Source organism: Hyaena hyaena, unplaced genomic scaffold (genome assembly GCF_003009895.1).
Source record: "Hyaena hyaena isolate Hyena2069 unplaced genomic scaffold, ASM300989v1 scaffold_441, whole genome shotgun sequence".
Classification (NCBI taxonomy): domain Eukaryota; kingdom Metazoa; phylum Chordata; class Mammalia; order Carnivora; family Hyaenidae; genus Hyaena; species Hyaena hyaena.
Genome location: NW_024081074.1, coordinates 471,065 through 486,338, shown reverse-complemented (window position 1 = coordinate 486,338; position 15,274 = coordinate 471,065). Strand labels below are relative to the sequence as shown.

At 39.7% G+C, this 15,274-nt stretch overlaps 1 protein-coding gene and 1 non-coding gene across 5 annotated transcripts in view; both read left to right on the top strand.

The window, feature by feature from the left end:
• Positions 1-966: 966 nt before the first annotated feature.
• TRNAE-UUC lies at positions 967-1,051 on the top strand. The gene has a single exon. It is a non-coding gene; the product is annotated as a tRNA-Glu (tRNA).
• Positions 1,052-5,677: 4,626 nt separating this feature from the next.
• IWS1 (interacts with SUPT6H, CTD assembly factor 1) overlaps positions 5,678-15,274 on the top strand; it is a 38,605-nt gene continuing 29,008 nt past the window's right edge. For 2 of the 4 annotated variants that reach the window (XM_039253200.1, XM_039253199.1), the window contains exons 1-2: positions 5,681-5,984; positions 8,014-8,129. In XM_039253200.1, coding sequence (XP_039109131.1) covers positions 5,951-5,984; positions 8,014-8,129 — 150 coding nt within the window. In that variant the 5' untranslated portion in view covers positions 5,681-5,950. Of the gene's footprint in view, positions 5,985-8,013; positions 8,130-15,274 lie in introns of all 4 variants that reach the window. The other 2 variants (XR_005531939.1, XM_039253201.1) reach the window with 2 other exon arrangements.

The window sequence follows — 15,274 nt, the reverse complement described above, 5'->3', positions numbered from 1 at the left end:
TTTGATAATATAGATTTGTAGTAAATTTTGAAATTGGGAAGTGTGAGTCCTTCAAGTTTGTTCTTATTCAAGATTATTTTAACTCTTTGGGAGTTCCTTGAAATTCCATATGAATTTTTGAATGGGTTTTCCCATTTCTGCAAAACAAAAATGCCATTGAGATTTAATAGAGATTACATGGAGTCCGCAGGTCATTTTGGGTAGTATCACCATCTTAACAATATTAAGTCTTCTGGTCCATGAACACTAGATATCTTTTCATTTATTTATATCTTCTTTCATGGCTTTTCGCAATGTTTGATAGTATTCAGTGCATAAGTCTTGCACGTCTTTGGTTAAATTTATTCTTAAGTACTTAATTCTTTTTGATGCTATTGTAAATGGGTGGTTTTCTTAATTTTCTTCTTTTTCATGACTTGTGTACATAAGTAAGACTAATGTTTGTGTTTTGTTTTTGTCTCCGGCAACTTTGCTATCCATAGCAGCTTTATTCACAGCAGCCAAAAGGTGGAAACTATTTAAGTGTCCACCACAGAAGAATGGATTTTTTTTAATGTGGCATAGACATACAATGGAATACTGGTGAGTCATAAAAAGAATGAAGTTCTGACACATTCTATACCATTGATGAGCCTTGAAAATATGCTGAGTGAAATAAGCCAGATACAAAAGGAAAATTACTGTATGATTCTCCTTATATGGAATATCTAGAATGACCGAATTCACTGAGAAAGAAAGGTTAGGAGCTACCAGGGCCTGTAGGGGAGGAAAAATGGGGAATTATTGCTTAATGGATATGGAGTTTCTGTTTGGAGTGATGAAAAAATTTGGAAATAGATGGGGTGATGGTTGCATAACATTGTGAATGTAATTAATACCACTGAACTGTGAGCCTAAAAATGGCTTTAAAAACTTTTATGTTATATGTATTTTACCACAATTTTAAAAAATAGTAAAAAAAGGGGCGCCTGGGTGGCTTAGTCGGTTAAGCGTCCGACTTTCGCTTGGGTCGTGGTCTCGCGGTTCGTGGGTTCGAGCCCCACGTCGGGCTCTGTGCTGACTGCCAGCTCGGAGCCTGGAGCCTGTTTCGGAGTCTGTGACTCCCTCTCTCTCTGACTCTCCCCTGCTCACGCTGTCTCTCTCTCTCTCTCTCTCCTAGAAATAAATAAAACATTAAAAATTTAAAAAAAAATAGTAAAAAAAGAAAAAAAAAAGGCTATGAAAGTCACTTGGTCCAACCATGGTTCCAAAGCTGAATTCCTTTCTGACTGACCACTGCAGTCTCTGCTTACACACTTTCAGTGATGTGGAGCTCACCACAAAAAAAACCCAAACCAAACCCAAAACCAAGCCCAACTCAAACAAAACAAAAACAAAGAATTGTTTTGTAACTTGAATAATTCTTCAGCCACACACACGTAATTATGCGTTGAAGAGGGGCTTTGCTCAGGGAGGGGCTCACCTGTATGGTTTCTATACAAGGTGAGACCAGAGTGAGTCCATGAAGACAACTTCACTTCGATCATCGGGACTGGAGATGAAGCCCAATCATAGCAAATTGACCTGGGTAACGTCCACACCATGGGTAAGTGAAGCTGGCCCTGCTAGCTTTCGGATTATGGGTTGTAACCTATTAGTGGGCTGTATCATTTGGTATGACATGACAAAATCAAAGAGAATCAACTAGAAGTTAACACGTGGACCAAAACTAAGCATTATGTGTTGTAAAAAACTCAACAGCTCACCCCCATCCTCTTTCCCGGCCCCCAACAAAAAACTGGTACTTTGTTTCTTATACAATTTTCAAATTTTTTAAATATACTTACAAGCAACAACAAATATGTTATCCTCCCCTTGTCACAAAAGATGGGATACTCTCACACTGTTCTGCATTTTGCATTTTTTCCACCCAATTTTTTACAGCAGTACATAAGAGAGTTTCCTCATTTGTTTGCTTTAGCTACATAGCATTCCATTGTATAAATATATCACAATTCTGTGATCATTACTTTCTGGATATTTAGATTATTTCCAATATTTTTCAAGTAGTGCTACAATGAATAATTTAGTAGATATGTAATTTGTACATGGTTAAGTATATTTGTAGGATACATTTACTGAAGCATATGCTTTTGTAATTTTTTAGAAACATTTCCAAACTGCTTTCTGTAGAAGGCTGTACAAATATACTCCCACAGCATCTTATGAAAGGGCCTCTTTCTCTATGGCCTCACCAATAGAATATTATCAGATTTTTTCAGTCTGAGAAGTGAAAAATAATATCTCAATATGATTTTAATTTGCTTTAGACTGAATATCTCTTCATCTACCTTACAGCCACTAATCTTCTGTGAATTGTCATTGTTTACCCATTTTTCTATTGAGTTATTAGTTTTTTCTATTGATTTCTTCTATAATCTTCTCTAGGGAGATTAGCCCTTGGTCTCTAACATGAGTTGAAAAAAATTTTCTTTTCCTAATCATTTATCTTTTGATTGGACTAATGGTGTGTTGTTTTTGCCATGCACACATTTTAATTTTTATTAAATTAAACATTATCAAATTTAAATTAAATTTAAAAAATTTTTAATAGTCAAATGTTTCAATTTTTATGGCTTTTAGCTTTTCAGTCTCTTGGGAAGTCCTTTTCTCTTCATATTTACTAAGGAATTATTAGGTTGGGTTTTTGCTTGCTATTTTAGTTGTTCACATAAATAAAGTTATACCACTTACGGTATTTAATGAGTAGTTTTTTCACATAATATAATGTATATACCTGTGTGAAGGCTAAAGATTCCCTTCAATTATATTAGTGGCCACGTGATAAACCATGGTACTGGTGTTTAGTGATTCATTATCCGCTATTAATGTGCTTTCAAGTATTACAAACTATAGGGCGGGACAAACTTTAGGTGTGTCCCAGTGAGTTGTGAGGCTGGGTCGTGAGAGAAGGAACATAGGGCCAGGTGTGGAGGCTTAGGATGCACTTGTTTCATTTGTTTTTGCACTAGCAGAGCCCCCTAGCGGCTCAAGTGCAAGAAGGATGGTCAGACGTGCAGACCTGTCTTCCCTGACATAGAATAATAAAACCAAGGGGCTTGAAATCTTCTGATTCAACTTTCTGATCTGACACATGAGGAAACTGGTAACTTGTCCCAGCTCAGCAAGCACAGAAACCTAGAGCTTGGCCCAGAACCCAGAACTATAAGCCCCAGATTGCAGCCCTGCCAGTGCCAAGCTGTTTCATATATGGTGTAACCTCTTACTCCCGGAAACCTTTGGCAAGTTACAGTTGTCTCAAAAGGTTGACCAAATAAATCTTGCATCCACTTAGCATCTCTAGGTTATCCAACAAGGGAAAGGGTGGACTGCTGCAAGCCCTTCCTCCCTCCATCTCTTCTCTGTCCCTAGTATCTTTTGTGGGTGCACCTCCACCACCAGCATGAGTCAAACATGCTGGGGCTGGAGTGGGACATGGGGATTGGAGAAACATCAGTCCTTAAAAAGCAAGGCAGCCCAAACTCAGAAAGGCACATCTGGTTTGCTCCAGCATTTCTCTATCAGGGGGCCCTAAGGGAAAGCCAGTTGGTGAAAAGGCTCTGGGGAACCCTCCTGGACCTGTATTCACGTTGACGAGCACACTGCTTTAACTAAACCTCTGTTTATTTACTTCAAAAGTTTTGTCCTGTCTCACTAACTACATTGTTGGCTTCCTCAGTGAGGAAACTAGATCTGATGCTTCTTTGCAGTCTTCTGAGCCTCGGCACATTGCTGCGTGTTCAGTCGCCTTTGGTCTCTCTCCAAACCACTGAGGCAGTTAGAATCTTTATGTTAAAATTCGGTAATTATCTTCCTGCAATTGCATTGTTTCGTCCAATCACTTTCATGGCTCTTGGTCTTGTACCTCCAGTGAAATTATAAGCTCTTTATGGCAGGATTTGCATTGGGTTCCCTTCCACTGAAACTTCCTATTCATCTTGCTTTATTTACACAGGTACACTCTCACCCACTCTCACCTGCTCTTTTCAAAAGAGAGCCTAGATTCTGGGGTCTCCTCTGTCAAATGAAGGAAAGTTAATATTTTAATTTTATAACCTTGGTTTCAGGTATTGTTAATTTCTTGTTCTGATTCTCGTAAGAACCTGAGAAAATGTCATTCTCACAGTAGGGGGCAGACTTAGATTTCAAAGCTGTTTCTATTACACAGGGAAAAGAATGAACTCTTGCAAAAAAATAAGAACTTCTAGAGAGAAACCACCCCTCTGTCTTCCTTCCCTTTCCATGTCCATTTCTGGAGCCTAGAACTGGGTTCTGCCAGCATCCTCTTCCTGACTAAGGAAGGGTTCAAGGATTATCGAAGCAGGAATGTGTGTTGAGTAAGACTACTCCAAGCACTTATAGCAGAGCTGGCTTCAGAAAATCCACATCTCTCAAGCCCAAGTAGGAGATGGACTTTCTAGGGCACCACATGAGGCCTTACAACAAGCTAGACATACCTAAAAATCCAGTCTAAGATATATTCTTTGCTGACAAAAGATCCAATATTGGCAGGTCTACACCTTCTGGGAAATCTTTGCTTACCCATACGGGCCCGCCTCTAATTGAAAGGCAAGAACATTCTCTGCTTTGTCTAAGGGAAAAACAAACAAGGAAATGGATTTTATTCAGATTGTGATAGGAAGAGCACTACAGATACAAAAATCAGAGTCTACACAGGTTGTTTCCACCTTAGATTTTCATAGGGAGAGAAGTGGGATGATTTATACTTGAGACTGATTTGCAATCAGAAGTTTCAGTTAGGTGAACAGAAAAGTGCTTCTCTCTCTCTAGTTTCAGGGGGGAGGGCAGAATTCTAATTTCAGCGAAACATTCATGAAACAGAGAACAGGAAATTGTGGGGTCTGAGTTGGACCTTAAGAGCAGGCTCAGACAAAAGGGGAGAGGTCTTTACCTGGCCTTGTCAAAGGTGAACAACGGGTCAGGAAAGAGTGGAGTGTGAGTTTTATCTAGGTCATAGGCAGAAGGGTGATTCTTTAAGCCGTTGCGAGATAACTAATAGATCAGGAAGTTCCTTAACCATCGCTGTTCACTAGGGCAATAGGGCTCAAATAAAGTTTTAACAATGTCTTTTATCAGGGGATCTTTCTGGAAGCAAAAACTTGAACTTCCTATTGTTTACCAAATGGCTTAATATGGAAATTAAGTCGTTATTTTAAAAATATAAGGGAAAAAAATATGCCTTGACAGGTGGCCCGTTCAATCACGCCAGTTAGTAACGCACCAGCGCTCCCTAGGCTTTGAACTACAAGTCCCAGAAAGCAACGCGCCACTTCCTTCCTGTACTAAGGGCGGGAATCAAGCGCCTCGTTGCACGACGGGAAGCCTAGTTATTGGCCGTGTGATGCAAATGTAGCGGGTCTTCATTTTCCAGAGCGTAACTCAGAAGATCCTGAGCCAAGGCGCGCGGACAGAGAACCAATAAAGTTACATTAACATTTCCGCTGGGAAGCTACCCGATTCCTCCAAAGGAAGGTATTAAATACCTAAATACCTATGAGCTCCCGCTCAATTTACCCAGGAGTCTCCTATCCGGCCACGCTGTGCGTCATTACCGCTGCGTCTTTTCATTGGCCAGATGGTAAGAGATGACGCCTGCGCGCTGCATCCCTTTGAGGGTCGTGGGCAGACGCCATTTTGGTCCCAGAGGTGCTTCTGGGAAGTGGAGCCACACGACTGCTGGCCGGCTGGCTACGGCCTCTTGTGCTGCGGCGTTCAGGTCGAAGTGTTTGCTACTGCCGCTGCTGCGGTTTTACTGTCCTCGTCCTCGAAACCCTCTAGTCAAGCGGGAGCCTCTGAGCACAGGGCCGCGCCATCGGGGGTCACACCGCCAGGAAGGAGGTGACGGGGGCGGCGCGGGGCGCGGACACTCCCCGCCGAGAGCCCGCCTGCCATGGATTCGGAATATTACAGCGGCGACCAGTCAGGTGGGGCAGGAACTTGGGGGACAGGGCGGGGGGGGGGCGGAGTGGTTGGTTATTCGGCGGGGCTTGGCCTCACACCCCCGTGGGGCAGGGGAAGGAGGCCCAGGAGACGTTCCCTCCTCCTCGGGGCCCGCCGTGGACAGGGAAGCGAAGCTCAAATAGCCTCTCCGGTCCGCTGCGACCCCGAAGTTAGAACCTTGGGAAGGGGGGTTCTAGACGGAGAGCCATCTTCTCCATCGGCGAAGGTTTTTGTTGAAATGGGAAGCTACTTTCATATATAAACCTCTTCTATGTGTATATCCTGGGGAAGGTCTTTCCTGTTAAGGGAATTTTTTTTCTCTTTCTTTTTTTTTTTTCCAGGAGTTGCGAGTGTTTTTGCGAGAATTCAAGGGAGCGGTTCATTGGGGGGTGCGGGGTCTTTCCCAGACTCTTCACTGGGAGTTAGGGCGACCTTAATCTAGCTTGCAACTTTGGTTTCCAAGTAAAGAAAACTCAAGACCCTTGTTTAAGTTGTAGAAGTATTTTAGCGTAAGGCGTGTACCTCTGGCACTGGTGATTTTGTGCCTTTCCTTTTCTTGAGATCTTTACTCTTTTCTCCTCACTTAAGTTTGATCCCCTTCCTTTCCTGCTTATTCAGTAAACACCCCCTTAGCTAACCCGAGGTACAAAGACGAGTAAGGCAGTGTCTAGTGGGGAAGAACGTTACGTTTCCTTTCTCTCTGCATCCTAGTTCCATTAGGTATTCTGTCAGGAGTGCCTGAGTATCTAAACATTAATGTTTTTTCTGTTTTTGAGCTCACTCCGATTCCGTGTGTGTGATCGCGAATAGTAACGTGACTGCAGGCGCGTTTCCAGGCATGCACCGCTATTTTGCCTAAAATGTTTGCCTGGTGTTCTTGGTTCATTCTAAATTATTAAGTTATTTTAAAATTATTTTTCAAATAAGTAATTACATGTAGTACATATATATGAATTAAGTGCTAGAAGACTTGAAAAAAAATAACAGTTTTCCTGACTTTTCGTATTTTTTGGTATTTACCTCCATATTCTTAACTTGTGCTCTTTCTTGTTGGATCGTTTTTACGCATTCCATAACGATTTCTTATTGTGCTAGGACAGGATTTTAGCTTCTTATGTGCCCTCTTCTTCCCCATACTCTCACTGTTGTAGCATAACTGTTCGTTACATTTCAAAATTATTGTTCGTAATTTCTGTAAATATTCTTTACTCCTTAGCTAAGTAGAGTAGATCATTAGTACCATAGTGATTTCATTCTTATACAACTTTTTACTTTTTCTGTAGTTGACTGTTTCATTTTCAAGATTTTTATTTTATTAAACTAATAACCAAGTCTTCCCATATCCTCCAACGGCCCTAAATCCCTCACACAATACAATTTTACTTTGTGTTTAAAGTATTGGTCAAAGGTAGGTAGCAATTCACTTTTGCCATTTTGTAATAGTACAGTATGTGCTTTACTGTCAGAAGTTTATACTGTTTCTGTACTGGAGTTCCTGGTGCTCTTCATTCATAAATACATATTTGCTGTGCTGTACCAGGCAGTGTTCTGGGCTCCGGGGATTCAGCAGTGAACCAAAATCCTTGCTCTTTTGGCCCTTTCATTCAAGTGAGGAAAAGACCCACATTAAACAAAATAACTTGGTAAGTCGTGTAGTACATTAGAAGGTGGTAAGTAAGGGCTATGGAGAGAATAGACTCAGTTTTTAACATAAAGTTGAAATAGAGCACACTGTTATTTAGAGGTTGTTGACTTGGTCCTTAGTGATGGTTCTTAGGCCTCACGTTTCTTTTATGACGCATTTTTCACTGCTGCATATGTCACAATACACGTTCAGATTGTTGGTATTTATGTAAGCATTATACTTTTGTTCTCAACATTAGCCTCATTAGTTATGCTGCACCAGTGGTAACCTTTGCTCTTACATTATTCTTGATTCATTGTGTGTTCATTTGGGTTGTAGATGTCCTCCATCTTACACCTGAAGTGGGCTTTTGTTTTATTTTTAAGCAGATGATGGTGGCGCTACCCCAGTACAGGATGAACGGGATTCAGGGTCAGACGTTGAGGATGATGTAAATGAGCAGCACTCTGGATCAGACACTGGAAGTGTAGAACGTCATTCAGAGGTATCGGCTAAACATCTTTGGGGAGGCTTTTCCCTTGCATTCTGTGAGACATGTTTTATTTAGGAGTTGTAGAGTCCTGTTACATGGCATAGGCCTCAAACCTGGGAGTAGAGGGTTTTAAATTACTAGATAACTGCTTTAAAAATCAACAGGGATAGTCTGGTTTCCTAGGAAATCACAGGGAAATAATTTCTGATTGGGTCCCTCCTCAGATAATAGGCGGTTTTCAAGAGTGCATATTGATTCAGAAAATGAGCCAGGGCCTTTGATGTCTGACTAGGCTTCCCCATTCCCAAAGCAATGTCTTCCAGGGGCAATGAGCATTTACAAGCTGAAGAGATGTCGGTTGAAATAGAAAACTTATGGGGGTTTTCATCACCTATCAGAATTCTTACCAGGGTTTGGCTTTCTCAGCCTGAACGCTTCCAGCATATATAATGCATTTGACAGCAAATGTACTTCAAAAAGCTGTTTTTGCATAATAATACAGAGTAGTATTGGATATTGTATATAGCATTTCAACATATTTGGCTTAATATATATTTTTAAAACCATTTAATTTGCTTCCCTGGTTATAAAGCTTGTACTATACAATGTTAATGAAGTTGGGACAGTTTACAGTAAGTTTGCTGTAAGTTTTTGTTAAACAAACTGAAACTCACAGGAATGTTAAAGATGACCAAAAATTTTTTAAGGAGTACATATGGCATATATTTTGCTTGATTACACAGGAACGGAAGATTGTCCAATTTTGAGATTGTATTGTTAATTCTGTCCTTTGATGTGTCCTTAGTGTATTTATATATCTAACATATTTATTGAGCACCTGTTATGTGTCAGGCACTTTTGACCTATCTGGGACTAAATGAGGTCTTATGCTTCTCTTCTTGGATTTTTTCAGTACAGGGAGAAAGACATTAAACAGTATTCATTTTGGGGGCACCTGGGTGGCTCAGTTGGTTAAGCATCTGACTCTGGACTTTGGCTCGGGTCATGGTCTCACAGTTTGTGGGATTGAGCCTTACATCAGGCTCCATGCCTCCTCTCTCTTTCAAAATAAAAACTTATAGACCGTATTCATTTATTTTTTTATTTTTTATTTTATTTTCTTAATTTTTTTTCTGTTTTATTTATTTTTGAGAGAGAGTCAGTGCAAGCAGGAGAGGGTCAGAGAGATACAGAATCTGAAACAGGCTCCAGGCTCTGAGCTCTCAGCACAGAGCCCAAACCGCAAGATCATGACCTGAGCCGAAGTTGGACGGTTAACTGACTGAGCCACCCAGGCGCCCCAGTATTCATTTTTTAAAAACGTGTAGTTTGTTAAGAGTTGATAAGTGCTGTGGAGAAAGAAGAGAACAGGGTGAAGGGTGCCAGAATGGAGGGCAGGTTTTGTTGTTAACCAGGGAGGTACATATAAGCCTTGTTAAAAAAGTGACTTTCAAGTGAAGGTGTGGAGGGAGGTACAGGAATAGCTACATGGCTGTGTAGAGGAACGAACGAGAACACACACACACACACACACACACCCCCCCCCCATTCCAGGCAAACACCCTCAGGTGCGAATGTGCTTGATGTCTTCAAGGGACACCAAGGAGCCAGAGGGAGTTAAGTAAGGGGCGTGCAAGACGAGAGGCTAAATGGGCTGGGAGGAAGGCTTCTCCTTTAGTTACCGTCAGTGAATTTAGTAGTTATGATGCCTCTCAGGGTTTGTATGCCCCTAAGCATTTAGACTTAATTCTAATAATATGTTAATTGTTATGTAGAAATTACTTGATCATGTAAACTTTATTGCAGTTTATTTAGTGTGTATCGTCTCATTTTTAGTTTCCACTTGGGACACTAGCATGAGTAGATTAATGCATGCCTTCACGCTTTAGTTATAAATGTAATGTAGGCTTATCTTTAAGCATCCTCAACTACTCTTTTGTAATCAGGTGGATTCTAAATAAATAAATGTGCATGTCCAAAATTTGGGAACTATATTAAAGCTTAAAGAAGAAAATTTAAATCAGCATACTCTTACCACATAAATGATTTAACTTTTTGTATTGTCTAGCATTTTTACTTTTTCATACAATGTATGTGTATATTTTTAGTTGAGATTTTACTATCTATATTTTTTTATCTGTTCACTTAAGGTTATACATAATAATTTTCTTGTGTCAGTAAAGATTTTCACTAAGCATACCTTTAAGGCTTACATAATATTTCATAAAATGGATCCACCATTAATTGTTCAACACTTCCCTGATTGTTGACCTTTAAAGTGATTAGATATTAAAAATTAAATCTGTGAACATATTTTTGTACTTTTCATAGATAATCCCTTCCAGGAGGTTTATCCTAATTTTTTAAACTACTAGTGTGTAGTTTTACCCTTATTAAGGATTGAGTTCTGCATTAATGCTCTTTTGGCTGTTTAAGATGGCTTCTCAAGAGAAATTTTGGATTGTTTTCCCATGAAAAATATTTTCTAGAGGGTAATGGGATGCTAAAAGAGTATGGTTGTATTAAATGGAATAGTGCAGATGACAGGCCAAAATCTAAAAGATGTGTATTGCTTTCTTACTAGTACCATAACATTTTGACCGAAATTTAGTGGCTTAAAAGAGATTTATCCTTTTATAGTTCCGAAGATCAGAAGTCTAAAATGAGTCTCACTGGGTTAAACTCAAGGGTATCACCAGGGCCATGTTCACTGTCTAAGGGATAGTCTATCTAGCCTTCTCCAGCTCTGTAGATCACTTGGATTCCTTGGCTTGTGGTTTCTTCATCATCAAAGCTAGCACCATAGCATCTTCACATCTCTCTGACTTCTTCCATCACATCTCCATCTCTTAGTCTGACCCTCCTGCCTCCCTCTTATAAGGACCCTTGTAATTATGTTGGGCCTACTCAGGTAATTTAATAAAATGGATGCACTTATTAATGGGAGATAGGATAAGCTCCCTATCTCAGGTCCCTTCTTCATGTAAAGTAACATAGGTTCTGGGGATTAGGATGTGGACATCTTTGGAGAGGTATTATTTTGCCCTACCACAAGATGGTACCCAAAATGTGGTTCTCCAATAATGATACTGAGAAAAAGGTTTTTCCCATTTGCATTTTAGAGTTTAGGCTAGTTTCTGAAAAAATTCATTTCACTTACAGTATTCACTTTGCCTGTGTTTATTTAGATCTAGAAGGAAAGTTTTGAAGAAAAAAAAAACTCAAGAAAAAATTTTTAACTTTAATGAAAAAAATATAATAAACAAAGTAACGCAGTCAAGATCAGTAATGGTGCTTTGCTGGTCCATATCGGATCCTGAGACAAATAAAAATCAGGGCTCCTGAGTGGTGGCTCAGTTGGTTAAGCATCTGACTTTGGCTCAGGTCATGATCTTACAGTTCATGGGTTTGAGTCCTGGGTCAGGCTCTGTGCTGACAGCTGAGAGCCTGGAGCCTGCTTTGGATTCTGTCTCCCTCTTTATTTCTGCCCCTCTCCCATTTGTGTTTATTCTCTCTCTCTCTGTCTCTCTCTCTCAAAAATAAATAAATGTTTTTTTAAAAAAAGGAAAAATCAGTAATATTTACCCTATTTTACAAATCTTGGTATTTTGTTCATTATGTTTTTTTCCTACATCCTCTGGTCTTGAAAACTATCACTTGTCTTTTTTTAAAAACCACTCTATTGAGATAAATTTATGTACCATACAGTTCACCCACCCGTTCAGAATATGCAGTTCAGGGGTCTTTAGTAGTAGTGCAACCGTTACCACCATCGTGGATTTTAGAATGTTATTATATACTTAAGGATGAAACCCTGTAGCTCTTACCTCCTTATCACTCCCCACCCCCATTCTTCCCTGTTCTGGACATTTCATATGAATGAAAGTATAGAACATACAGTCTTTCTAAATGTAGTATTTTCAAGATTTATCTGTTGTAAACCATATAGGTTGGATATATGTATAAAGCATATCCATATATATATTGTAGCATGTATTGATACTTCTTTTTATGATAAAATTTCATTATATAGATAAACCACATTTGTTTATCCATTTTTCAATTGATGGACATTTAAGTTTTTACCTTTTGGCTATTAGATGAAGTGCTTCTATAAACATTTATGTAGAAGTTTTTGTGTGGACATGTTATTTCTCTTGGGTATGTTCCAAGAGTGGGTATGATCCACTCTCAAGTAGGAGTGGAGTTACTGGATCATATGGTAATTTTCTTCTGTTTTTTTTTTTTTAATTTTTAAAAAAATTTATTTCTGAGAGAGAGTATGAACAAGGGAGGGTCAGAAAGAGAGGGAGATACAGAATCTGAAGCAGGCTTCAGGCTCTGAGCTAGCTGTCAGCACAGAGCCCAACGCGGGGCTCGAACCCGTGAACCGTGAGATCGTGACCTGAGCCAAAGTCGGACGCTTAACCAATTTAGCCACCCAGGCGCCCCTGGTAATTTTATTCTGAATTGAAGAACCCCTCAAGCTATTTTCCAGATGGCTGCACCATTTTATATTCCCACTAATCGTGTGTGAAGGTTCTGATTTCTCTATATCCTTACCAACTCTTGTTATTACCTGACTCCTTGGGAATAGCCATCTTAGTGGGCATGCAGTATTATCTCATTGTGGTTTTAATTTGCATTTTCCTGAAGAGTAATGATGTTCAGTGTTTTTATGTGGGTATGGCCATTTGTGTATCTCCTTGGAGAAATGTCCATTCAGATCCCTCATTCATTGTTTTAATTGGGCAGTTTTTCTTATTATTGAGTTGTAAAAGCTCTTTAAATATTATGGATATGAGTCCCCTATTAGGTGACTGATTTGTACATATTTTCTCCCATTACATGAGTTATCTTTTCACTTTAGTGTGGTTTCATGCACAGAGTTTCTAATTTTAATGAAGTTCACTTTATGGGTTTTCTCCCCTTGTATTGCTTGTGTTTTTAGTGGCATGTCTAAGCATTCTTTGCCAAATCCAAGGTCATGAAGATTTACCCCTATGTTTTAAGAGTTTTATAGCTTTAGCTCTTACATTTAGATCTTTGGTTGATTCTAGGTATTTTTTGTATATTCTGTGAAGTGAGGGTCAGGTTCCATTCTTTTGCATGTGGATATCTAGTTGTCTCAGCACCATTTGTTGAACAGAGTGTTCTTTCCTCATCGAATGGTCTTGGCACCCTTGTCAAAATCAGTTGGCCATAGGTGGCTTAGTTGGTTAAGCGTCCAACTTAGGCTCAGGTCATGATCTCATGGCTCGTGAGTTCAAGCACCACGTGGGGCTCTGTGCTGACAGCTTGGATCCTGCTTGTGATTCTGTGTCTCCTTTCCTCTCCGCCCCACCTCCATTCAAGCTCGCTCGCATGCGCGCGCTCTCTCTCTCGCTCTCTCAAAAATAAACATTAAAAAAAATCATTTGGCCATGGATATAGGGTTTATTTTTGGAGCTCCAATTCTAATTCATTCATATCTGTACCTACACCAACACCATAGTACCTTGAGTAAGGTTTGAAATCAAGGAGTGTGAGTGCTACTTTGTTCTTTTATCTCTTTTAGGTCCCTTGAAGTTATGTATGTATTTTAGAATCAGCTTGTCAGTTTCCGCAGGGACATTAGTGGGTCCTGTTAGGGATGGCACTGAGTCAGTGATTTGGGTAGTATTGTCATCTTGACAACACGAAGTCTGCTGACCTATGAATATAGGGCGTTTTAAATTTTCTTTCAGTTTCTTTTGACAGTGCATTATAATTTTCAGTGTGCAGATGTTGAATTTCTTTTTAAAATGTATTCCTAAGTGTGTTATTCTCTTTAATTCTTAGAAAGTGGAATTGTTTTGTTAATTCCATATTCAGATTGCTACCATTTTTCTTACTGTAATTGATTGCATTATGGTACGAGAGCATACTTTGTATAATCATTTCTAGCTTTTTAAATTCATTAAGGTTTGTTTTGTGGCCTGGTATATGGTTTCTCCTGGAGAATGTTTCATGTGCACTTGAAAAGAATGTATGATCTGTCTTTTTAAATTTTTTTACATTTATTTATTTTTGAGAGACAAGAGAGAGGCAGAACACAAGTGGGGGAGGGGCGGAGAGACACACAGAATCTGAAGCAGGCTCTAGGCTCCAGGCTCCGATCCATCAGCACAGAGCCCAACGTGGGGCTTGAACCCACAAACCGTGAGATCATGACCTGAGCCGAAGTCGGACCCTTAACCGACTGAGCCACCCAGGTGCCCCTTTATGAACTGTCTTTGATTCTACAGTGTGTCTCCTGTAGACAACATATAGATGGATCTTTTTTTAAGTTCAATTTAATACAGTTGTCATTCACATGTTTATCTTTAATTTGGTGAGTACGTATAAGTTCTACAATAGGTTTCAGTTACACAATACAATGTCCTCAGTTACAGTCACCATGTTGTATATTAGATCCCCAGATCCTATTCATCTTATAGCTGAAAGTTTGTATCCTTTTATCTCCCCATTTCACTTGCTCCCTGAACCTTTGACAACTACTTCCCTGCTGTTTCCTTGAGTACTTTTTTTTTTTTTAATAAGATTCCACATACAAGCAATACCATGCAGTGATTGTCTTTCTCTAATTTATTACACTTAGCATAACGCCTTCAGGGGCCACCTGTGTTGTCAAAAATGGCAGTTTTTCCTTCTTTCTTGTGGTTGAATATTCCATTGTGTATATCTCCCATTTGCATTATCTGTCCATCTGTTTGTTTGAGAGCCAGAAATGATGGGGGAGGGCAAAAGGTGAGGGGGAAAGAATATTAAGCAGGCTCCACACCAGTTCAGAGCCCAATTCAGGCCTCAGTCTCAGAACTGTGAGATCAAGACCTGAGTCAAAATCTAGAGTCTCTATGCTTGACCAGCTGAGCCACCCAGGTGCTCTGGTATCCATTCATCTGGTAATAGACACTTAGCTTGTTTCCATATTTTGGTTTTTAGTGAATAATACAGCAGTAAATATGGGACTGCACATATCTCTTCAGTATCCTCTTTTCTTTCATTTCCTTTGGGTATATGCCCAGAGGTGGGGTTGCTGGATCATGTGGTAGTCTTTTTTTTTTTTTTTTAATGTTTCTTTCTGAGAGACAGAGTACAAGAGGGGGAGGGTCAGAGAGAGAGGAGTATACAGAATC